The following is a 24,212-nucleotide window of genomic DNA, read 5'->3' on the forward strand; positions in this document are numbered from 1 at the left end:
GGGCGGGGGGCGCTTCTGAGGAGCCTGCGAGGGGGCTTGGGCAGGGCTGGTGCTGGAGGGTTAAGAATTGGCATCTTATCATTTTAATTTTGGTGGGAATCTCCGCTTGGGACTCTAACTCCGCTGAAATCACCTCGCATCTCCTCTCTAAATCGCTGAGATGCTCTTTGGCAAGTCTGTCTTGATCTGCCAGGGAGAAATTGCTAGTTTCTTTCACTTACCTACTTGGATTAAAAATAAAGACACCTCACCCACACGGGGGCCAGGCCCCCTCTGCATGTGTTTGTTTAGAAGATGCCCGATACCAGGGACTCTGGGTAGCAGGCGTCTGGGGTACATTTAGCCACCTGGTGCTGTGCCTGTGTGTGTGTACGCTCGCCCCATCTAGGAGTGTGTGTGTGGGTGTGGGTGTTTGCACTCGGCCGGCGTGAATCCCGTCTGGGGGGGTGTGTGTCGGGGGTGGGCACCCCCTGCCTCCTCAGGTGGCCGTAGCTGCAACTGTCTGGGGCATAACTGCTCGGTGGCTCAGCTGTGTCCGACTCTTTGCGACCCCGTGGACTGTAGCCCGCCAGGCCCCTCTGTCCTGGGGATTCTCCAGGCCAGAATCCTGGAGCAGGTTGTCATTTGCTTCTCCAGGGGATCTTCCCGACTGAACTCGGGTCTCCTGCATTGCAGGCGGGTTCTTTGGTGCAGAGCCACCAGGGAAGGCCTCCTCTCTGGGATAGCCTTTTGGCGATACATGGTTTCGAGCTTTGCACTCTGTCCTGTAACCGAGACGTTTCCTTGGCAGGCTGTCCACGCTGGACTGTCCTCTGTGGACCCGCAAGTGTATGGATGTCTCGGTCCTCACCACATCCTCCAGACCCGGCAAGCTCGGCTCAGAGAAGGAAAGCGCCTTCCCCCGCGTCGCCCAACAGGGGCCTGTGGGCGCCTCCGGCCCCACTGTGTCTGCTTCTGAAATCTCTGTCTGCCCAAAGCTGGAGGCCAGGCGGAGGGTCCCAGGCGGGAGGAGGGCAGCTGAGGGGTGGGCAGCGGCTGAGGTCACTGTGGAAGCGAGGCCACCCCCGGCCCTTGCCTCCCTGCCCAGGCTGCGCTTGTGGTCTTGTCCGCTCCCTCCCCGGCGGGGCTGGGACCCGCCGCAGGTGCCAGGTGCCAGGAAGTGAAGCCGAGTGTCACCGCCTGTCCCGTGTCCCTGGCACCGTGTGCCCTCGCGGGGGCTGCCTTCGGTCAGAGTCGGGAGGGAGGTGCCCAGGTGCGGCAGCAAACAAGCGGACTGGGGAGCCTCATGGGAGCTGTGGCCGAGGAAGAGCCTCGGAGAGGGGAGTCTCGACCCAGCTCTCGGCCCCGAATCTGGGACCCCCCCCCCCTCCTCTCAGGGCAGAGTGGCGGGCCCTGGGGATGGACTTGTGTGTGTGAGTTGGGAGCCAGAAGGCCTGTGTTCCACCCTGCGGCCCACCATTCCTACCATCCAGGAGCGCACGGCCCGGAGGAGGTGGGCAGGGGTCTGGGGGCAGTGAGAAGGCGCCCCCAGCCGAGCCTGAGGGCATCCAGTGGCAGGAGGCACCTGGGTCTCTGTGCAGAGCCCGCTGGCCCATCCACCCTGCTGAGGGCGGGCAGAGCCAGTGAGGCTCGGGAGTCAAGGTGCCCATCTCCTGGGTGGTCGATTTCTCCTGATGGGCGGTTGGTGAACCCGCTCACCGAGCATGGGGTCAGGGCTCCAGGCGGTTGGCTGCAGAGATCTGGTGGTGGGGTGCTGTCTCCTTTTGCTTTCTTCTGCCCCCAGTGAAGGCTGGGGGCTTCTCAGGTGGCTCAGCGGTAAAGAATCTGCCCGCAATGCAAGAGGATGCAGGAGGTAACTGGTTCCACCCCTGGGTTGGGAAGATGCCCTGGAGGAGGGCATGCAACCCACTCCAGTATTCTTGCTGGAGAATCCCCAGGACAGAGGAGCCTGGCAGGCTACAGGCCACGGGGTTGCAAAGAGTCGGATATGACTGAAATGACTTAGCACTTATGCACCAAGGCTGGAGGCTCAAGGGACGGTTTTGTAGACTCTGGAGCAGTCCGTGTGTGAGTCCATGTGCGGACAGGGGTACGCACGTCTTACCCATGTCCTCTGGCAAACCCCACCTTCAAACAGCCAAGTCCTCCAGGCTGATGGTCACCTGTCGTTGGACCCCAGCAGCCCCTCTGATGGCGCCCGACCGACCCCATCCCCTAGACCAGCTGGGCAGAAAGTCAGTCTGTACTGGTTAATCTTTCCTGCCCCTTTCATCTTTGACTCTGCCTTCCTGTGGATGAAAGGCGTGTTTTGGGGAAACCCACCAAGGAGCCTTCCTCCCCTCTGTCCGCTGCCTTCCCTTCGATTCCAGGCCTGAGTGAGAGGAAGGGAGGAAGGGCCTGGCTCACGGATGCTGCAGCGTCTGTCTGGGCCGAATCCTCACCTGGCACCATGCAGAGGGGGCGGCCCCGCTAGACAAGCCTGTCTCTCTCTCCGCCCGACATAAGCCTCCTGTTCCGTGGCGGGGGAGGCGGCCCTTAGCACAGGGAGGCTTCAGACGGGACGGGGGGAGCCGGCCAGGCGAGCGGGGTTCGTGGCGGGAGGTGGGCAGCGTTGTCATTTATTAGGTCTGCCGAGACAATGTGGGGCTTGTCTCCAGGGTACGGAGATGCCTGCAGAGGGTGGTCAGGATGGGGGCCAGCAGAAGGTAAGCAAGCACAGGTCTGCTGAACGTGTGGGGCCCCTGGGGCAGGGAAGAAAGCACCTTTGTTTGGGGAGGTCAGGGCGGGGGCGCAGGGAGAGGGCGTGTCTGGGGGACTCGGGTGCGGAGAGGAGCGAGGCTTCTGTCCTTGGAGCCTGATGGGGCTCGAGGAGAAGGGAACCCTCGCTCGGTGCAGGCGTCCGGGTGGCTGGTCCCGATGCCCCACCTTCAGGGGCAGGTCTGGGGGGACCGTTTCCTTATCAGCCCTGCCCCCTGAGAAGAGACCTGGGCTTCTGGAGGGAGGGTGGAGTGAGAGGTCTGCCTTGATATGGAGGTGCCCGGGGCGCTGCAGTTTCACCTGCCACTCAGGCTGGCTGGAGAAGCCCCCAGGAGATGGGCAAGGCCCTGCGGGATGTTGAGGGGGGTCCTCTGACCTCACAATGCGGACGGAGACCTCAGTCTGCAGGCAGTGGGGAGACCCCCCCAAGCCCTCTGCCCTGAGCACCTCCCCGCTCCCCATGACTTCATCTCCCCGCTGACACCTCTGCTGCCCCTGTGGACGTGTGTCCCCAAACCTGGTGGCTTGCCTTGGCTCCTAACCAGCGGTCATTTGCTTTTTAACTCAACGGGGCTTGCTGATCCGCGGGTCATTTCCCACCACCCTCTCTCTTTGGCAGAAGGGATGGCCCTGCGGTCCGGGGAGAATTAATTTGCCCATTTCATGTGCTGAGTGTGTGGAGGGGCTCCACAGGGCGTGGCTGGCCCAGTAGAAGGAAAGAGGACCCCGTCCCTCTTCCCGCAGCCGCAGCCTGGACCAGCGTGAGAAGCCCTTGCTGGGCGAGCCTGGGCTGCTGGCCACCGGCCCGTGGAGTGTGGTGGGGACCCTGAGGCTGGTTTTGGACTCGGCTCTGGGCCGCCCAGGGGCCTGCTGCAGCCCCCATCGTGCTGCCACTGGCGGGAGAGAGACGCATGGTCTGCAGTGGGAATCCTGCAGCGCTGCGTCTGACCTCGGCTGCCGCTGAGAGTTAGTGACAAGCGCTCACGGTATTAGCTAATGACAGCCATCGCTGCTATTCTGTGCTCCACACATTCTGCGCCCACGCCCATGCGCAGACGCGTGCCCGCAGGCACGTCTGCACGCACACCCATGCGCAGACGCATACACGCAGGCGCGTTTGGACACACAGGCATGCGCAGACACACGCAGGCGCGTTTGGACACACAGACACACATACATGTAGGCATGTTTGACACACGCATACATGCAGGTGTGTTTGGATACATACATGCAGGCGTGTTCACACACTTGTAGGTGTGTTTGGACACATATGCACAGACGTGTTCACACACGCAGGCATGTCCACACACTTGTATGCATGTTCACATGTGTAGGCATGCTCTCTCACATACATGTAGGCCTGTTTAGACACACACACGTATAGATGTGTTCACACACGCAGACATGTTCACACGTGTAGGCATGCTCACCCACACGTCATGTTTGGACACACATGCACGTGGGTATTTTCAGACATGCACACATACACGTAGGCATGTTCACACACGTGTAGGTGTGTTCACACACGTGCATGGATGCGTGTTTGGACACACACAGATAACGTGCACATTCATTTCTTCAGTGGCCTCAGGAGGCAGGCGTACCATCCCTGTTTTACAGATGAGGACCCTGAGGCGCAGAGAGGACACGTGACTTACGAAACTCACGCAGCTGGGAAGGGGCACAGCTGAGACAGGCGCCGGGAGGGCCAGTCTCTCCCCGAAGGGAATGGCTGTGAGCTCTTCGGGGACAGGGCCTCCTTTGTGTTGCGTCAGGAGCCCAGGGCCGAAGAGGTGCTGCCCAGACTGGCTTTGCATCTGAGCTGAGGGGTCGGGGGTTTCTAGGGAGGAAGAGAGGCTCTCTGAGGCCAAGTTCTGCCAGGCGGGTCCCTCACGGCTCGTCCAAGGCCCGGCTTCGCTCCCTGTGACTCGCGGGTTCTCCTGACGCTCACTGAGGCCCTGCTGTGTGCCCGGCCCTGCAGCCTTCTTCACACGAACTGCCTCGTTCCTCCTGCCACGAGCCTCGGAAGGGACCGCTGATGGGCTTGAGCGTCCGCCCGGCATCGCAGCTGGGAGGAGGCGTAGCTGGATCGAACGCAACCTCAGGGCGGGAGGGACAGCCCTTCCTCTGCCCTCCTGCTTCAGGGTGTTCTTCCCAGCCCCCAGCTCCTCTGAGCATCCCCCCTCCAGACCACCCCACCCCTCTACCCTTGGGCTCTTCAGCACTGACTTCTTTAGATCCTGGTTATGAGGTTTTGTCCTCAGCTACCTTGAGTTTCTTTGTAAGCGTCTCAAAAGGTGGTAAACAGGAAAATAGCCTTTTTCTGTTGCTTTTGTTTCCCTGGAAGCACCTACCTTAGTGCCAGGCGCGCTGCAGAGGTCTCTCTGTTGTTGCTGTTTAGTTGCTGAGTCCTGTCTGACTCGGGACCACATGGACTGTAGCCCGCCAGGCTCCTCTGTCCATAGGTTTTTCCAGGCAAGAATACTGGAGTGGGTTACCATTCCCGTCTCCAGATCTGCCCTACCCAGGGATCGAACCCCTGTCTCTCCTGTCTCCTGCACTGGCTACTACCAGGGAGTACCTATTAAATTAAAAGAAAAAAATGCCAGAAGTGGCATTGGAGGGCTCGTGAGCTCTGCCTTCTGGTGACGTTGCTCACAGGAGTGAATATTATTAGCATCGTTTTACAAGTGAGAAAACTGGGGCTCGGAGAAGTTGGGGAGCGTGCCTGGGGCCAGAGAGCTGGGGATGGGCTCAGCCTTATGGAACCTGAAGCCTGGAGTCCACCCAGCTGACCATCAGCTGGGACTGTGTCCCTGAGGTTAGGGGACAAGGGACTTCCTTGGTGAGGCCCACTCATGCCAGGTGGCAGCTTGGAGACTGATGATCAGTTCTTTTCCCTCCAGCCTGCCTGCCTCTGTGAAGTGTTAGTCGCTCAGGATGCCTGACCGTTTGCGACCCCATGGACTGCAGCCCACTGGGCTCTTCTGTCCATGGGATTTTCCAGGTAAGGATCCTGGAGTGGGTTGCCATTTCCTTCTCCAGGGGGTCTTCCCGACCCAGGGATCGAACTGGGTTTCCTGCAGGCAGATTCTTTACCGACTGAGCTACGAGGGAAGCCTGCCTCACCACCAGCTTTTTATTTGTAAGCTAGCTTTATTGAGATTTGCTTTACATACCTTAAAATCCATCTGTTGTAAATGTACAACGCAGTGCCTTTGAGTAAACGTGCGGAGTTATGTGATCATCGCCACAATCCAGTTTGGAACATTTCCATCAGCCTCTAAAGGTTGCCTCGATGCCTGTTTCCTGCCTTGGCAGGCGAGTTGTTTACCACTAGCGGCACCTAGGGAGCCCTGCTTCTTCTCGAACCCCCCAGTCAAAGTGCTGAATCAGAATTCTACTCCACGGGCCCTGGATATGTGATGGAAGAGTGGATGTTAGGGCAGAAGCCAGAGAGAACAGGTGTTCGTGTGGTTTGTACGTGTCTCTGATTTTGCACATCCTGAGGCTTAGAAATGCCATTGCCATTTCTCCTCTATGCCCCCACTTCAGGGCAAACAGATGGGGGAAACAGTGACAGGCTTCATTTTTTGGGGCTCCAAAATCACTGCAGATGGTGACTGCAGCCATGAAATTGAAAGATGCTTGCTCCTTGGAAGGAAAGCTGTGACCAACCTGGACAGCACGTTAAAAAGCAGAGATGTTACTTTGCCAACAAAGGTACGTCTAGTCAAAGCTATGGTTTTTCCTGCAGTCATGTATGGATGTGAGAGGTGGACTACAAGAAAGCTGAGTGCCAAAAATTGATGCTTTTGAACTGTGGTGTTTGGAGAAGACCCTTGAGGGTCCCTTGGACTGCAAGGAGATCCAACCAGTCCATCCTAAAGGAAACCAGTCCTGAATATTCATTGGAGGAACTGATGCTGAGACTGAAGCTCCAATATTTGGCCACCTGATGGGAAGAACTGACTCACTGGAAAAGACCCTGATGCTGGGAAAGATTGAAGGCAGGAGGAGAAGGGGACGAAGAGGATGAGATGGCTGGATGGCATCACCGACTTGATGGACATGGGGTTTGAGTAAGCTCCGGGAGTTGATGATGGACAGGGAGGCCTGGCCTGCTGCAGTCCATGGTGTTGCAAAGAGTTGGACACGATCGAGCAACTCATTGGGCAATAACCTCTGTTTTTAAGACTCACACCTCTTACTGAGATGAGCGCTTGTCACTGAGCTTTGATAACATCTTAGAGATTTCTGCTTTCCCTTCTGAGTGCTGTCCTGCCCATAAAGAGGAGGAGAAAAACGAGTTAGCATACAATGGAATGTTGTTTGGCCGAAGTACTTACTGGGAGAGGCTCCACTGATGGATGGGCCCTGAAAACATCTCAGTGAAGCCTGGAAAAGGACGACATGCTGTGACCCCACTTCCGTGAAGCTGCAGGACGGGCCGGTGGACGGAGGCGGAGGGGAGATGAGATGAACGGTTGCCTGGGCTGGGGGAGGCAGGCGCCGGGGCAGTGGCTGCTTAGTGGGCGGGGTTTCCTTTTGGATGAAAATGCTCTGGAAGCCCAGGAGGCGTGATGTGGTGTGTGGCCGGTGCCTCTGCATGGGCCACTTGGAAGCGCTTCAAGTGGTGCTGTTCTCTGTCAGGTGGGTTTTCAAATAAAGGGGGCAGATGGCCTGGACTGGGGCTTGTCTCGGGGCGGGGGTGGCTCCGGGCTTCACCCCCTTGGCTTCCTGCGCCCACCGAGCCCGCCAGCCCCCTCGCACCTGGCGTTTGTTTGTCCCCCGGCCCTGGGGTTGGATGGGGACCTTGGCCAAGTGGAGCTCACTTGCGAAGAGCCTCCTGGAGACAGGGCGCCGTGGGGAGCAGCATGGAGCCCGCGGTTCTGACGCGGGACTCGCGTCCTGCCCCGCCCTCAGCCCTCAGGGCCGAGTGGGCGGCATTCCTGCGCAGGACTGGGGCTTCCTTCCGTCCCCTTCCGAGGGGACGTTGGCCTGCTCGGGACCCCGCCCCTCCCCAGGAGTCTTCAGCCACCTTGCATGAGGCCCAAGCCCTTTCCCTTTGTGATTTCCCCCTTCTTAAAAAAAAAAAAATGAAATTTTACAACGCTGATGCTGGGAAAGATTGACAGCAAAAGGAGAAGGGGGCGGCAGAGGATGAGATGGTTGGATGGTATCCCTGACTCAATGGGCGTGAGTTTGAGTGAACTCCGGGAGTTGGTGATGGGCAGGGAGGCCTGGTGTGCTGCGGTCCGTGGGGTCACAAAGAGTCAGACACGACTGATGAGTGAAGAACGGCCATAGATGTTGGTATGAATACGAATGTATTGCTGTTACATTTTAAAATATCTTCTCCAGCCTAAAAGTGTATGTTCCTTTTTCTTCTGTGTTTAAGAGAAATGACGGCACTTTGAGAATAAGAATACCGCGCCCTGGCACTGCTTACCGGAGGTGAGCCCCTCACTCTGAGATGAAGTTCCCAGAAAGGGGCTCCGGGTCCCCCAGAAACTCAGCACTGAGACCCCCTCCATTCATCCTCTGTGTGGATGCCGATGCTTGTGGTAGCTGGGAAAAGGGCTCGCTCCCCTCTGCTCTGATCTCCAGCCCTGCTGAGCCTTATTTCAGAAATTAGATGGGGCTTCCCTTGTGGCTCAGCTGGTAAAGAATCCTCCTGCAGTGAAGGAGACCTGGGTTCAATCCCTGGGTTGGGAAGATCCCCTGGAGAAGGGAAAGGCTACCCACTCCAGTGTTCTGGCCTGGAGAATTCCATGGACTGTATAGTCCATGAGGTCGCAAAGAGTTGGACACGACTGAGCGACTTTCACTCACTCACTCTCTGCCCAAAGCAGCACTTATTGATAGATCCCTGGTGCCCAGCATTTTGATTCATGCATGGTGGGGACACAGGGCTGAGAGGGGCTTGCTGCCTCCCAGGAGCGACTGTCAGTGAGGACTGGCTTAGGCTGTGGACGTAGCCAAGAATTTCCAGGCAGCGTATACCCTGGACGACCACTGGTGTGGACCAGTCAGGAACTCACAGTCACTCCCAGCTACAATAAGGAGGCATTCACAAAGGAGAGATGCGTCGTTTGGGGCTTTCGTGGGTTTCAGCAGTTCCATCCTTCTTGATGGGAAGGTAGATGTTGTCATTCTTTGCCAGTAAACCATTTTAGGAGATTTTTTTTTTATTGAAGGATAATTGCTATACAGAATTTTGTTATTTTCTGTCAAACCTCAACATGAATCAGCCATAGGTATACACATATATCCCCTCCCTTTCGAATTGTTTTTGACATGAAATATTTATTGTTGTTATTTAATCTCCAAGTCTTGTCTGACTCTTTGCAAACCCTTAGACTGCAGCACGCCGAGCTTCTGTGTCTTCCACTGTCTCCTGGAGTTTGCTCAAACTCATGTCCATTGAGCGGGTGATGCCATCTAACCGTCTTATCCTCTGCCACCCCTTTCTGCTTTTGCCTTCAATCTTCCCCAGCATCAGGGTCTTTTCCGATGAAATATTTATTGGTGGATGGTAAAGGGGAACAAGTCTAGAAAAATGGAGCCAGAGTATTAGAATTTAATCCACTTTTTGGATTCTAATGTGAAATAACTACAAGAAAGTGAGTGGCTCCCCCGCAGTGCCCTTTTGCAGGGCAGTCCTGCCTGTTGGTCTGGCCATCAGTGGTGTCCGGGGAGTCAGGCTGGGTGGGAGGTCGGCCACGTGAGAAGCCACCGTGATCCCCATTGGGGTGGAGCGCTGTTGGGGTGTCTTCTGGGCTCTGTGGAGGGTCCTCGTCTCTCTCTTATCTTTTCCGAGTCTCTCTGGGGCCCGACATTGCTGGCTGGTGAATGAGAGAGGGCTGGGATGGGGGTGGTAACAGGCAGGTCTCTCTTGCCCCGTGTGTCTCTGGGGGCCTGCCTTACTGTTACAGAGCGATGATGCGGCCGAAGATGTAATAACACACAGCAGGAGCTACGAGGGTTGCTGAGAGCTGAGGGGAGGCACGGGGCAGATGAAGGGGCTGCAGACTCCTGAGCGGCAACTTCTCCCCCTGTGCGGGTGGCGTTGGGCGAAGGTCCTAGGGACCCACCCTCAGCTTTGTCCGCAGCCATCACCCAGGTTTACTGAGGGCAGGACTCCTGAGAACAGGCTCATGTTTGCCTTTGGGGCGGTGCTGTGGGTAAGTGCAAACCTCCCGGGCTGAGTTAGACTTCCCCGAGCTGGGCCAGCAGCCAGCCCAGACACCAGGTCTCCGAAAGTTGCTTTGCATGTTTGGAGCTCGCTTTGCTCATCTGCAGGGTGGGTTGACGGAGCTGCTGTACAGGGTGTGACTTTGTGACGGGGCGGTGTGCAGGCGGGCGTCCGTGGGGAGGACGTGTTCTGTACAGTGAGTGACATGCTGTGTGTCTCATCACTCAGGGGTCAGTGGCGTCACCTTTTCTTTAAATCCTCATAGCACACAGAGAAGCTTAACCCCAATGCAGACCCAGTGCGGTTTGCAGCTCTCTCTTCCCCACAGCTTCCCTGGTGTCGCTAGTGGTAAAGAACCCATCTGCCAAGGCAGGAGACCTAAGAGACCCAGGTTCGATCCTTGGGTCAGGAAGATTCCCTGGAGGAGGAAATGGCAATCCACTCCAGTATTCTTGCCTGGAGAATCCCATGGACAGTGGAGCCTGGCGGGCTACAGTCCGTGGGGTTGCAGGAGTCAGACATGACTGAGCGACTAACATTTCACACTCTCTCATGCCCCAACACCTACTTCCTGACTGCCCCGGGGGTTTGGAGGTGTGAGGCCGAAGGGGGTTAGCATCCGGCAGCTCAGACGATTTTGGGGTCTGAAGAGGGTCTTTTTCTTCTCTCTTTCTACCCTTGAAGCCTGCCCCGGGCCAGTGCTGGGCCAGCCAGACTTGTGGGCTGTGGTGCCCTCTGGTGTTCAGGCAACATTATTGCAGGGGCTTCTTCAAATTCACCAATTTCAAGATGAGGCTAAAACCCCCCCACAAAATCCAGCCTACCTTTCCACCCCATTTGGATGGTGCTTTTAAAAAAAAGTCACTTGCCTTTGCAAAATGCTAAACATATTTAAAGCTGGCTTTGTCACCAAGAGGATTTAAGGCAGCTTATTTAAAATTTTGTTTTTGTAAATTTAAAAAAGGTAGGTAATAAGGGTAGAAAAAGAATGAAGCCAGGATAAAATATATTTTAAGATAAAATGTGTAGTTCCAACAGGGACACGGTGTAGAGCTTTCTAGATCGGTTCTCATTAGACCCCCTTGTCTGTGTACTGTCAGCGGGAGAGATTCCCCGGGGACTCTGGAACCCCCAGGGGCTTCCCCAGGTGGCTCAGACGGTAAAGAAACTGCCTGCGGTGCGGGAGACATGGATTCAATCCCTGCCTCGGGAAGATCCCCTGAAGAAGGGAATGGCAACCCACCCTTGGCTACAGTCCAGGGGCCCGTATGGAGTCAGACACGGCTAAGCATGTCTGCACGCAATTGCCATACACACTGACAGTGTCTTAAGGGCTGGAGGGTTGAGGGGTGGGGCAGACATACCCCCTCAAGGGGGAGAAGCAACGAGAAAAATGGCAGACGTTTATTAAGCACCGATTTCAGTGACTTTCACCTGTTAATCCGCGTCACTATCACAGCGAATCTCGTCGGCTTGGTCGTGAGCCCATCTCCAGGGTTAGACCCGGAAGGTGAGGCTCAGCGCTAACCTGGGTGCCTGAGGTCACACATACCGTGAGCGGTGGAGCTGGTTGGCGCGATGGTGTGATTCAAGCCCAGGCAGTTGGGTTCTGGAGCTCTCGAGGTTTCAAAGACAGGGACCAGCACCTCCGTCTGTGCTCCACGGCGGTGACTGTTGGTGTGGTTGGCAAGAGTCCTGCTAACTGTGACTCTGAAGAGAGAATCTAAAAGTCCACTCCAGCTGTGTGTGTGTGTGGGGGGGGTGTGCGTGCGTGCGTGCGTGTGTGTGTGTGTGGGTGTGTGTGCATGTGTGTGTGGGGGGGGTTGGGTGTGCGTGCGTGTGCGTGTGCGTGTGTGGGTGTGGGTGTGTGCGTGTGTGTGCGCACGCGTGCGTGTGTGTGTGCGTGCGTGTGTGTGGGTGTGTGTGCGTGTGTGTGTGTGTGTGTGTGTGGGTGTGTGTGTGTGCCACTATACAAGTAGCTCAGGGCTTCCCTGGTGGCTCAGACGGTAAAGAATCTGCCTGCAATGAGGAGACCCGTGTTCTATCCCTGGGTCAGGAAGATCCCCTGCAGAAGGCAATGGTAACCCACTCCGGTATCCTTGCCTGAGAAATCCCACGGACAGAAGAGCCTGGTGGCTACAGCCCACGGGGTCACAAAGAGTCAGATACGACAAACAGCTAACACGCACACACAGCTGTCTACCAGCTTCTTCCAAGGGAGAAATAAACCAGTCTTCGGTTGTTTTTGCAGCCGGACCTCCAAAATTATACCAGTGGGTGAGGGCACCCCTCCTTTCTACACTTGTGCAAATCTTGGCAAGAGAAAAGCCCTGAATGGCTTTCAACAAAGCTGGTGCTGGGAATCCTAGGCAGAGTCTGAGCTGGGGGTGGTCCTGGGCAGGCGTCGCTCCCTGACATCGCTGGGATCTGTCGCCACCTAGTGGTTCCTCTCTGTATCAGCTCCGAAAAGAGCATCTCATCCCAGCATCCCCGACAGAAAGGCATCTGACCGAGGATCCCCAGGGCTCTGATTAGATGAGCTGGTGGTCTTCCGTGGGCCCAGCCTGGGAAGGGCCAGTGGGCCTCGTGGAAGAGAACCCATGCTTTGGGTTAGAATCACTTGCACCCCTGGATGCTGTGTGACTTTGTTAGTTTGCTTAAACTTCCCCCATCGCCAGTTGCCCACGTGAAGGGAGGCTGGTGCTCGGGGTGGTTGCGAATTAGAAGTAATCAAGCCCCTGGTAACCCAAGGGCTTCCCGTGTGGCTCAACTGATAGAGAATCTTGCCTGCAATGTGGGAGACCTGGCTTTGATCCCTGGGCTGGGAAGATCCCCTGGAGAAGGGAGACGCTACCCACTCCAGTATTCTGGCCTGGAGAATTCCGTGGACTATACAGTCCATGGGGTCGCAAAGAGTCAGACACGACTGAGTGACATTCACTTTACTCTCACTTTAAGCCCTGGCACACAGGACTCCCTTTCATGAGAGCTCGTGGACTGAAACTGCGCAGCGTTCTGACGTCATCCTCTTGTATTGTTCCCAGGGCTGAGTGATGGTCTGGATGGGTTATCCGCCGGCTATATCAAGTACACTTTCCAAAACAAACTCTTTATTTTGAGATCGTTCTGGATTTACCAAACAGTTGCAGAGTCAGTACAGAGGGTTCCTGGCCAGCCCTTGCCTGGTTTCTCCCACTGTTAACCCTCCGTAGCCCTGTTGTCAAAACTCAGATGTTACCATGTTTGCAATGCCATGTGTTGAACCACACGCTTTATTTGCGTATCACTAGGGAGAAAGCTCCTGAGAGCCCCTGGGACCACAAGGAGATCCAGCCAGTCCATTCTGAAGGAGATCAGCCCTGGGTGTTCTTTGGAAGGAATGATGCTAAAGCTGAAACTCCAGTACTTTGGCCACCTCATGTGAAGAGTTGACTCATTGGAAAAGACTCTGATGTTGGGAGGGATTGGGGGCAGGAGGAGAAGGGGACGACAGAGGATGAGATGGCTGGATGGCATCACCGACTCGATGGACGTGAGTCTGAGTGAACTCTGGGAGTTGGTGATGGACAGGGAGGCCTGGCGTGCTGCGATTCATGGGGTCGCAAAGAGTCAGACACGACTGAATGACTGAACTGAACTGAATTGAGGTTTTTCACTAATGACTGCTTCCTATTGGGGATCCAATTGGAAGCCCACATTCCATTTAGTCCTGTCTGGTCTTGACGATCTTGGAGAGTACTGGTTATGTGTTTTGAAGAATGCCCTTCAGTTTGGCTTTGTCCGATGTTTTCTCATAATAGCCTGGGGTTTGGGGAAGAACGCCACAGGGGTGAAGCTGTCTGTGGTGTCCTATCAGGGGCATGTGATGTCAGCATGACGTTGACCTCGATCGCTCGGATAATGCGGTGGCTGCCGGGTTTCTCCACGGTAAATTTCTGCTTTTCTCATTCCTCTGTTCCTTGGAAGAGTCACCAGGTACGGCCCATGCTCAGCAGGAGGGGATCAAGCTCATTTCCGAGTTTGTTGTCACAGTTCAGTTGATGAGTTGTGTCTGATTCTTTGCCACCCCATGGACGGCAGCACGCCAGGCTGTCTCCCAGAGTTTGCTCAAGTTCATCTCCATTGAGTCGGTGATGCCATCCCACCATCTCATCCTCTGCCGCCCCCTTCTCCTGTCCTCAATCTTTCCCAGCTTCAAGGTCTTTTCCAGTGAGTCAGCTCTTTGTATCAGGTGGCCAATTTCCCAGGGGGAGGTCCCTCCAAACAGTGTTAGGAATTCTTCCGCAAGGAACTTTTGTTTCTTCTCTCCCATGAATTTATCTGTTCAACCCTGTATTTGTATCAGCATGGGCTCACGGGTGCCTGTGAAAACCCATTTTCCTTGTCTTGGTCATGGAATTGTTCCTTTCAAGCTTGGAGGGATTGTCTAGGTGTCGTTTGGGGTCTGAGTGCATCGTCCTTGATCATTTCTTTTAGCTTTAGGTTTTTTAAATGCTTTTTTTTCTTTATTGTGGTGAGAGTCACACAGTATAAACATACTGTTGGAACCGTATTTAACTGTACGCTTAGTTCAGTTCCACCAAGTACATTCCCATCGTGTGCGATGCTCACCGTCACCCGTCTCCCAGATTTTTCACCTTCCTACACTGCAGCTGGGTCCCCTTTAAACACTCAGTGCCCATCGCCCTGCCCTTTCCCGTGCCTGGCAGCCACCAGTGTACCTGCTGGCTCATGAATCTGACTGTTCAGTTCTGGGTGTTTTTTTAAGCCCATGATAACATGCAGGTCCAATTACTCGCTTGGATTAGGACTTGGGGGCTCTGTCGGTGGCAGGCCCTGGCGATGCCCCTTTGCGGTGGCTGGGGATTTCGGTGCCTCTTTGGGACAAGCAGCGGGCTCAGCGGCCTCCCCGCCATCCTGCCTGGGAATCCTGGCCCTGCTCTTACTCCGGTGCCTTCGGGAGGGTCAGGGCTCAGTCCTGCACAAAGGCAGAGGCGGGGATGGGAGAGCGTGTCTGTCTCTGCAGCCACTGAAGCTCCTGCTGTTGCTTAACCCTGAGGAAGACATCCATTCCAGCTTCCTGTGGAATACTGATTTAACTTGTTTGACCTTCATGGGAAATCATTTTTCTTATTTGTTTCAACTTCTTGAGGAGCTGCTTCCTGGGACCCTTTATGGACCACTTGCACAGAGGTGTAACCCTCCCCTGTACACTCACACCCTTTTGTGTTTTTGTGGCTACGATTTCACTTGCTGTGCTCGGTCGCTGAGTCAAGTCTGACTCTTTGCTGACCTCACGGACTGCAGCCCGCCAGGCTCCTCTGTCCATGGGATTCTCCAGGCGAGAATCCTGCAAGCGCCTCCAGGGCATCTTCCCAACACAGGGGTCTAACCCGCCTCTCCCGAGTCTCCTGCTTTGCGGGCGGGTGGATTCCTTACCCTGAACCTCGTGGGGAGCCCACGCCAGTCTTGACCGAAGGGTGTTCTGGGTGCCTGCGTTCACGGAATGCTGCACAGCCAGCCTGGACGTTGTATGTTCACCTTCTGTTTGTTTTAAAATAAGAACAATTCTCACCTGCCACATCATAAACTATGTTTGGGGCAGGATGTCCTCACTGAGTGACCTTGGGCAAAATATATGAGTCATCGGTGAAACGGAAAGAATAACACCTGTGTCTTTAGGAGAAATGAATGAAAGCTCAGGCTTCTGACACTGCAGGGCTAAAACGATTTATGGTAGCTTATCACAGCCTCACCTATAAAGGCAATTAGAATAGAGAGTACATCGGATTAACCTTCAGGAACCCTTTAACTCCCCTCCAGAGGGCTGTGCTCAGCCTTGGGAGGCAGAGACGAATAAAAACGGACTCCTCTGTCTCAGCTCAGAAGGTTTCAATGGATTCTTGGGTCCGATGGGTGCGGGTTGAGATTTGGCTCTGTTAGGAAAGCGGAGGGCAGAGAGCTGGGCGGGAGGGACTGTCCAGCCTCGCAGACCAGGGTGAATGCGTCATTCTGAGAAGTCCCCATCCAGGGAGCTCTTGGGGTTCAGGGGTTCCCCCCTCACCCCCAGGACTCAGCGTGGGGTTATACTCACTGATACAGGACTCATTCCAGTAGAGGGAGAAAAAGCACAGTCAGGAAAGGGAAAAGGCCTGAGGGTGCTGGGGTCTGGAGGAAACTGGGCACACGCTTCCAGGAGTCCTTGTCTCTGGGGGGAAGGGTCAGCAGAACATGCTGCCCCCCCATAGCGGCCAGGAGCCACACGTGGCCTGGGGCAGGTCTGCGGCCGCTCGTGTGAACCCACTTAGAGGTGCTCTCGGTGGAGCACGTGGGGCTTCCCTGGGGGCTCAGATGGTAAAGAGTCTTCCTGCAGTGTGGGAGACCCGGGTTTGATCCCTGGGTCGGGAAGATGCCCCGGAGAAGGGCATACATGGCAACCCACTCCAGTATTCTTGCCTGGGAAACCCCATGGACAGAGGAGCCTGGCGGGCTACAGTCCACGGGGTCGTGAAGAGTCGGACACGACTGAGCGACTGATGGTCCTTCCACTTTTCAAGCAGATCGTGCACACCGGGTTTCAAAGGCTGAGTGTGGAGAAAGCCGCAGAATAGCTGACGGGTGATTCTCTTCTTTCCTTTTGGCGGCCCTGGGTCTTCGCTGCCCTGCGGGGCTTTGTCTCTCTGTGGGGACGGGGCTGCTCTCCTCGCAGGGGCTTCCCTTGTTGCCGAGCTCGGGCTTCAGAGGCTCTGCTGCACGGGCGTCCTTGCTGCTCAGCTTGTGGGATCTTCCCGGGCCAGGGATTGAACGCACGTCCCCTGCATTGGCAGGCAGATTCTTAACCACCGGCTGACCAGGGAAGTCCGCTCGTGAATAATATTTTAAATATATTAATTTTATGTTGAAACAATGATATTTGAGATATGTTGGATTAAATAAATATGATTAAAATGAATTTCAGCTGTTTCTGTTTAGTTCTTCAATGCGACTTGGACGTGGTCAGTCGCTCAGTCGTGTCCGACTCTTTGGGACCCCATGGACTGTACCCCGCCAGGCTCATCCATCCATGGGATTTCTCAGGCAAGAATACTGGAGTGAGCTGCCATTTCTTTCTCCAGGGGCTCTTCCCAGCCCAAGGATCTTCCCTACCTGTGTCTCCTGCATCTCCTGCGTTGCAGGCAGAGTCTTTACTGCTGAGCCACTGGGGAAGCCCCACCAGAATGTTCATGATTACACAGGAGCTAACGCTTTACCTCTCTTGGTCAGGATTTTCTTGTGTTGGGCACTGTTCTAAGCCTTTTCGCCCCCTCACCACCACCCTCCAAGGGACGTCCCATCCTTGTCCTATGATCTAGACAAGAAAACGGAAGCCTGGAGAAATGTTGTAAGATCACCCAACCATGGCAACAGGATAAATAGAACGAGATTTGTGCCCAGGGTGTCGGTGTCCAGTTCCAAAACCCACCCTCTTGCCCAGTGCCCTCTGTTGTCTTTTAAGATGTTGGTGCTCTTAGAGAACTCACCACATAGCCAGCCTCTGAAACTAGAAATAAATACTACTGTTGTAGGGTTTGAATAGTGCAGTGATCCAGCTATATACAGGAGGCACAGATAATTGGTTCTGATCTCTGAAGGAATCCTGGCAGGCTTCCAAGAGGAGGTGACATTTGGATGGTGCTCTGAAGGTGGTTGGTAGAGAAAGGGATGGGCATTCTAGGTCGTGGGCTCCTGTGTGCAGAAGCACAGAGGGGAGAGGAAGAGCTTTGGGATGTCTGAGAAGATCGTTTAGGGGAGAAGCCTTCAGGGAGTTCAGGGGGAGACGTGCAAACACATGCCTGCCAGGAGCCTGAGGATCCTGGGCTTTGTGGTTCGGTTGAACTTCATACTGACGGGAAAGGATTTTAAGTAGAGAAATAGCACCATCAAGGGGAGATGGTTTGGGGGTGCTCAGCCTTCTGGGAGGAGGATGGGTTGAGGGCAGTGGGGAAGCCCCTCATTTAGGAGACTGGTCAGGGGTCCAAGGGCGAGATCACGAGGACCTGGGCACAAGGGGGAGAGGAGGGTGTGGACTGAGGGGGATGCTAGGTGTGGATCCACGGAGATTGATGGTGCGGCGGAGGGTGGATTCGAGATGGATCCTGGGTGTCTTATCCATGCTGAATAGTCAGTGGTGACATCTAGAAACTGGCAGAGAAAAAGGGAGGGGGCGGGCTTGTGGTGGTGGGGAGAGCACTTTTAAGCTTTTTAGTTTGTAATGGGGTATGGTTTTCCCAGTGGTCATGTATGGATGTGAGAGTTGGACTGTGAAGAAAGCTGAGTGCCGAAGAATTGATGCTTTTGGGCTCTGGTGTTCGAGAAGACTCTTGAGAGTCCCTTGGACTGCAAGGAGATCCAGCCAGTCCATTCTGAAGGAGATCAGCCCTGGGTGTTCTTTGGAAGGACTGATGCTAAAGCTGAAGCTCCAGTACTTTGGCCACCTCATGCGAAGGGTTTACTCATTGGAAAAGACTCTGATGCTGGGAGGGATTGGGGGCAGGAGGAGAAGGGGACGACAGAGGATGAGATGGCTGGATGGCATCACTGACTCGATGGACATGAGTCTGAATGAACTCCAGGAGTTGGTGATGGACAGGGAGGCCTGGCGTGCTGCGATTCATGGGGTTGCAGAGAGTCAGACACGACTGAGCGACTGAACTGAACTGAACTGAACTGATAGCGGCCGAGCAACGCTGTGATAGTTTCAGGCACACAGCGACCGGACTCAGCCATGCATATGCACCCATCCACCCTCCCCCGGACTCCCCTCCCATCCAGGCCGCCGCCCAGCAGGGAGCAGAGTTCCCTGCGCTGTACAGGAGGTCCTTGTTGGTTATCCGTTTAAAATCTGGCGGTGTGTCCATGTCAACCCCGAACTCCCTAACCATCCCTCCCCCACCCAATCCTTTCCCTACCCTCAGTCACCATGAGCTCGCTCCTAGCCTGGGAGTCTGTTTGCCTTTTGTAAATAACTTCATTTGTATCATTTCTTTTAGATTCTGCATATAAGGGATGTCATACGCTGTTTCTCCTTCTCTGTCTGACTTTCTGAGTTACTTCACTCAGCGTGACAACCTCTAGGGCCATCCCGTGTTGCTGCACACAGCATTATTTTGCTCTTTTTGGTGGCTGAGTAATATTCCTCTGTATACGTGTACCGCATCTTGTTTATCCATTCCTCTGTCGTTGAACATTTTCACGGGGGAGGAGTGCTTTGAGACAAGATGAGTTTCTGGGAGGGCCCCCTGGGTGAGGTGACTCTGTTAAGTACTGGAAATAGTCATCTAGCACTCAGGCCACAGAGGTGGTCAGCTCAGGGCTGACCATGGCTCTCAGCGATTAGGGAGCCCAGGGACGTAGCCTCCTACTAAGCACACTGCGCATATCATCTCATTTAACCTTCTGAGTCACTGGTGGTGTATAACCCTAATCATGCGGAATTGATGCTTTTGAACTGTGGTGTTGGAGAAGGCTTTTGAGAGTCTCTTGGACTGCAAGGAGATCCAACCAGTCCATCCTAAAGGTAGTCAACCCTGAATATTCACTGGAAGGACTGATGCTGAAGGTGAAACTCCAGTATTTTGGTCATCTGATGTGAGCAGCTGACTCATTGGAAAAGTCCCTGATGTTGGGAAAGCTTGACGGCAAGAGAGGAAGGGGGCGACAGAGGATGAGATGGTTGGATGGCATCATCGACTCAATGGACATGAGTCTGAGCAAACTCTGGGAGACAGCAAAGGACAGGGGAGCCTGGTGTGCTGCGGTCCATGGTGTCGGACACAACCGAGCAACAGGCACAGTGCAGGAGAGACCGTGAGCTCAGGGAGGGCCACTGGACGGCTGGTGGCCACACAGCTCTTAACCAGGGGCCAGGGCTGAAACCTCAGGTTTCCCTCGTCTCTGCGTTTACTCTCATTCCTCTGCCCGTGCTCACCAGGACGTTTTGGAAACAAGACACAAATTCCAGCCACGAGGGACAGAGAGAGAGTGGCTGGATGGCAGGAGAGAAGCCGGGAGACTGTAGCGTGCTCCTGGTCTCCAGGGCAAGGAGCACCAAGGCTGCGGAGGACTCTGTGCTTAGCGCTCGTCATAGGATGATGTTTTCACTCGCTAGGTAGTGTCTGACTCTCTGCGACCCCATGGACTGTAGCCCACCAGGCTCCTCTGTCCATGGAATTTCCCAATCAAGAATACTGGAGTGGATTGCCATTTACTCCTCCAGGGGATCTTCTCGACCCAGGGAGTGAACCCCAGTCTCCTGCATTGGCAGGTGGGTTCCTTACCACTGAGCCACCAGGAAGCCCCCTGTCATCGGGTGACCTTGAGCCAAAGCAGTTTTGAGGGTGCTGGGCGTGGGTGGCAGTTGCAGAGGCTGGAGCAGTGGCCTGGAGGAGCGGATGCAGCGATTCAGAAAGCCCAGCTGCAAGGGAGGTCGGGGAGCAGAGGAAGCTCTACCCCGGAGGCAATGAAGGGCTAGCCCCGCACCTCTACAGACCCTCCACGCCCTGCACCGGACTGTGTATTTAAACCCTCACGTGTATTTATAACCTCATTGTTTTTCTTAAAGAAGCTGTCCCTCCCTTCAGAAAAATGTCCATGCTTCAGGTCCAGCAAAACCTGGATCCATCCTTAGGAGGGGGAGCTGACTTGAAAGATGGAATTGAGGAAGCAGTCAGCCCAGGAGCCAGCTCCAGGCTCCGAGTTCCAGGCCTGGCTTTACCTCTTGCCAGCTGCAGACCTGGGCAAGTTATTTAACCTCTGGGCACTTCCCTTTCCTTTTCTGTAAAACAGAAATCATAGAAGTGCCCATCTTCTAAGGTGGCTGAAAAGATTCAGGGAGATGCTCAATGCCTTTGCTATGGTTTCCTGTTATATAATATTCTTATTAATATGTATATTCCTGCTGGTGTTCTAAGGATTTTTTTGTTCTGTTTTCCTGTGGAATTCTCCAGGCAAGGATACTGGAGTGGGTAGCTATTCCCTTCTCCAGGGGGTTTTCCTGACCCAGGGATTGAGCCCCCATCTCCTGCATCGGCAGGTGGATTCTTTACCACTGAGCCACCTGGGAGGCTCATGTAATACTCTTATTAATATGTATATTCCTGCTGGTGTTCTGAGGATTTTTTCCTCCTGTGTCAGCCTCCTTCAGTGGTCTATGATGGAGACCACTTGTTCTTCAGTTAGTGACCCCATAATCCCAACATTTGTCTCTTTTTATTATTGACAATTCTAATTTTTATTGTGGGCAACAATAAAAAGACAAAAACGAAAAACAAAACCCCTAAAATCTACTGACTGGAGAGCTCAGTGATGGACTAGGAGTGAGAGGTTCATGAAAGGACCACAGGCAGGTTTAGCTCTAAGTAAGAGGGTTTTCAGCTAGATGTCTCAGTCGTAAAAGGACCCAGCAACCCCATTACCTTGCCTTCCCTGGTGGCTCAGATGGTAAAGAATCTGCCTACAGTGCGGGAGACCGGGGTTCAATCCCTGGGTCGGGAAGATCCCCTGGAGAAGAGAATGGCTGCCCACTCCAGTATTCTGGCCTGGAGAATCCCATGGACAGAGGAGCCTGGTGGGCTACAGCCCGTGGGGTCACAAAGGGTCAGACACGACTGATCGACTAACACTTCAGTCCTACGAAAAAACCATGATTCAAGAAGTCACATGCCCACCTACGGTCACTGCAGCACTGTTTACAATAGCCAGGACATGGGAAAAACCTAGATGCCCGTCGGCAGATAAAGGGATAAAGAAGACATCCCCGCCCGTCCCCCCCAACACACACACACACACACACACACACACACACACACACACACACACACACACAGCGGAACACCACCAGCAACTACAAGGACCAAAATCGGGTCATCCCACCATTTGTTTCTGAGGATGGGATCCTGTCCCGGGAGGCGCCTGGAGTCGAGGGCTGTTTCAGAAGTCTTCTAGGTTTGTAGACCATGCAGGGCTGAGGGCCGTGCCCCAAGCCTAGGATGACACATACCAGCGGCCCGCTTGCAGGCCTGAGGCTGAGTTCCTGATGCAAAAACGTGGAACGGCCGGAAGTCCGTCCATCTGATGGGCAGTCTGCCCATCAGACTTGCCCTTCCCTCGGGCCCCTCTCCTTTTGGAGAGCATACCTTTCTCACGTGGAGTGAGATGTCGAAGGAGAAGGTGGGTCTGGTCCCCGATGGCAAGAGCAGCGCCCAGCATCCCTGGGCAGCCGGTTCCAGGCGGGACCCGGGTTGCACTCGCAGGGACAGCTGGTCCGTCTGCGGGCTCCTGCCGCGGGCCCGGGAGCGACAGCTTGGCGGGCTCCGGCCAGGCTCTAGACCCTCCGGGGACCGCTGGAGGCGCAGAGCCCTGGACCGCTTCCCGGAGCGCGGCGCGGCTGTCCTCCGAGCGGCCGCGCGATGGAGCTGTGGCTCCGCCGGCGGCCGCGGCCTCCCGCCGCCCTGCCCGGGAACCGGCGCCCGGCCGGCCCGCGGCCTAGGGCGGGGGCGCAGCGCCGCTCCCTCCGCGGCGGCCAGCTTCCCGAGCGCACAAAGCCGCCGCTCGGGGCCCAGGGCCTCCCCACGACAGCCCCCGGCGGAAGAGCTTGCGTCTTGGGCACTGTTTTCCCCTCCTTGGCCTGGCCTTACGGAGCACCCTTGCTGCTCCTGACTTGATTCTTCTTAAAACATGTCTTTTTTTCAGCTGTTTATTTGCCTGCGCCGGGTTTGTGCGGCCTCATCAATAGCTGTTTACCAGGTCGGTTACCCCCGAGCCCCGGGGGCATCCTGAAACCATGCAGTTTCATTCCATCTTTACTCCGATTTGCGTTTGGGAATTGAAGGGAGAAATGGCAGGGCTGGTCTGTTTCCTTTTTTCAAGCTTCTAACCTCGCTCCGAAAAAATCCCTCTTGGGGCTTGTGCTCCGGGAGAAAGGTGTTTGAACACCGAGTTCAAGCGAGCTGGCGGGATGGAATGTAGGAGAAGAAAAAGAAAAAAGGAGGCTTTTCAAAGATGAACTTTTTTATCCGACTCCAAACCTGCCGCGGTGCACTTTTATAAAATGCTGAGAAGCACAAAGAAGGAAATAAAAAGCAGTCATGATTTTTTGCTTAGAAATGACTTGTATATTTTTGATATTTGGTTTCAGGATTTACTGCTGTTCACTGCACAGGTCTGACCCCCACCCCAGCCCCGACCCCAGCCCCACTCCCCACATAGGATCTGTGGAGGTAGCTGAGCTTTTTAATTTAATGCACCATGTACGTTTTTGCTTGGCTAGCCGACTTCTGAACCAGTCGCACTGAAGTGGGTCCACTTCTGAGGTTCTGCATGCAGACGGCTGTCAGCTAGGCATCTGTGCGCGCACCTCTTGTGGAGGCCGTGATTCAGATGTTTGGAGGAGGGTGAGGGGCTTGGAGTTTCGAGGGAGGGCAGGATTGCGCAGATGTGGCTCCTTGCAAAGACCAGGGCGGCCTGGTTTCTGTCCGCAAAGGGAGCCCCCATTTTCGGATCAGCGGTTCTGGGGGACACAGAGTTGGGTGTCCAAGCCTCTGAGCGCTGAGCTCCCTCCTGGCGCCTCCAGGCCTCTGAACGTAGGTGGGAGGCTTCCCAGGCTGCCTGGAGGCTGGGGGCTGAGAGGCGGGGCTCAGGGGTCACAGAATCAGGCCCCTGTCCCCTTGGAGGACCCCGGGATGAATGCGGAGGGAGTGGTGAGGGTCAGGCCGCTCCTCCCAGACCCGCTCCCGTCCCCTCCGGGGCGGACGCTTAGGGCAGCCGGAGCTGAGGTCTTCTGGCAGCTCCTGGGAGGCCAGGTCCCAGCACAGGACTCGGCAAGCATGCGCCCACCTGGCGTGGCAGGGGGCAGGGGCAGAAAGAGGAGGGGTCGCTGCCCTCCCTTCTCCGTGGGGGCAGCGGGGTACCTCCCCGAGAGAAGGCAAGCGGTCTTTTCTTTTTTGTTTCTTTTTAAAAGTTTCCCTGCGTCTGCCGTCTCCTGCCACGCTCCCTGGCGGCCTCCTAGAGGCACGAGGGGTCCTGTGGTTTCTCAGGACTCTGGAAAGAAGCCCCAGGGGGACAGGGACAGCGGGAACAGAGCCCTGATGGGCCAGGGAAGGTGGCCCTTGGACAGGGCGGTGGGGGCGGCCCTCCACGGGCACACTGAGCAGCCCCCAGGCCGCTCTGTGCCCCTGGGCGAATCGCAGCGGCTCTCGGCTTCAGTTTGCTCAGCCCTGGA

The 24,212-nt window shown here is 55.3% G+C and overlaps 1 protein-coding gene across 11 annotated transcripts in view; it reads left to right on the forward strand.

Moving 5' to 3' along the window:
* LOC105616444 (uncharacterized) overlaps nucleotides 1–24,212 on the forward strand; it is a 157,341-nt gene that overhangs the window by 14,260 nt on the left and 118,869 nt on the right. For 5 of the 11 annotated variants that reach the window (XM_060395048.1, XM_060395049.1, XM_060395050.1 and 2 more), the window contains exon 1: nucleotides 1–24,212. This exon is cut by the window's right edge and continues 9,058 nt beyond it. The exons of 5 other annotated variants lie outside the window; for them this stretch is intronic. In XM_060395048.1, coding sequence (XP_060251031.1) covers nucleotides 23,674–24,212 — 539 coding nt within the window. In that variant the 5' untranslated portion in view covers nucleotides 1–23,673. One more of the 11 variants, XM_060395047.1, reaches the window with a different exon arrangement.

This window comes from Ovis aries, chromosome 11, assembly GCF_016772045.2.
Source record: "Ovis aries strain OAR_USU_Benz2616 breed Rambouillet chromosome 11, ARS-UI_Ramb_v3.0, whole genome shotgun sequence".
Lineage (NCBI taxonomy): Eukaryota > Metazoa > Chordata > Mammalia > Artiodactyla > Bovidae > Ovis > Ovis aries.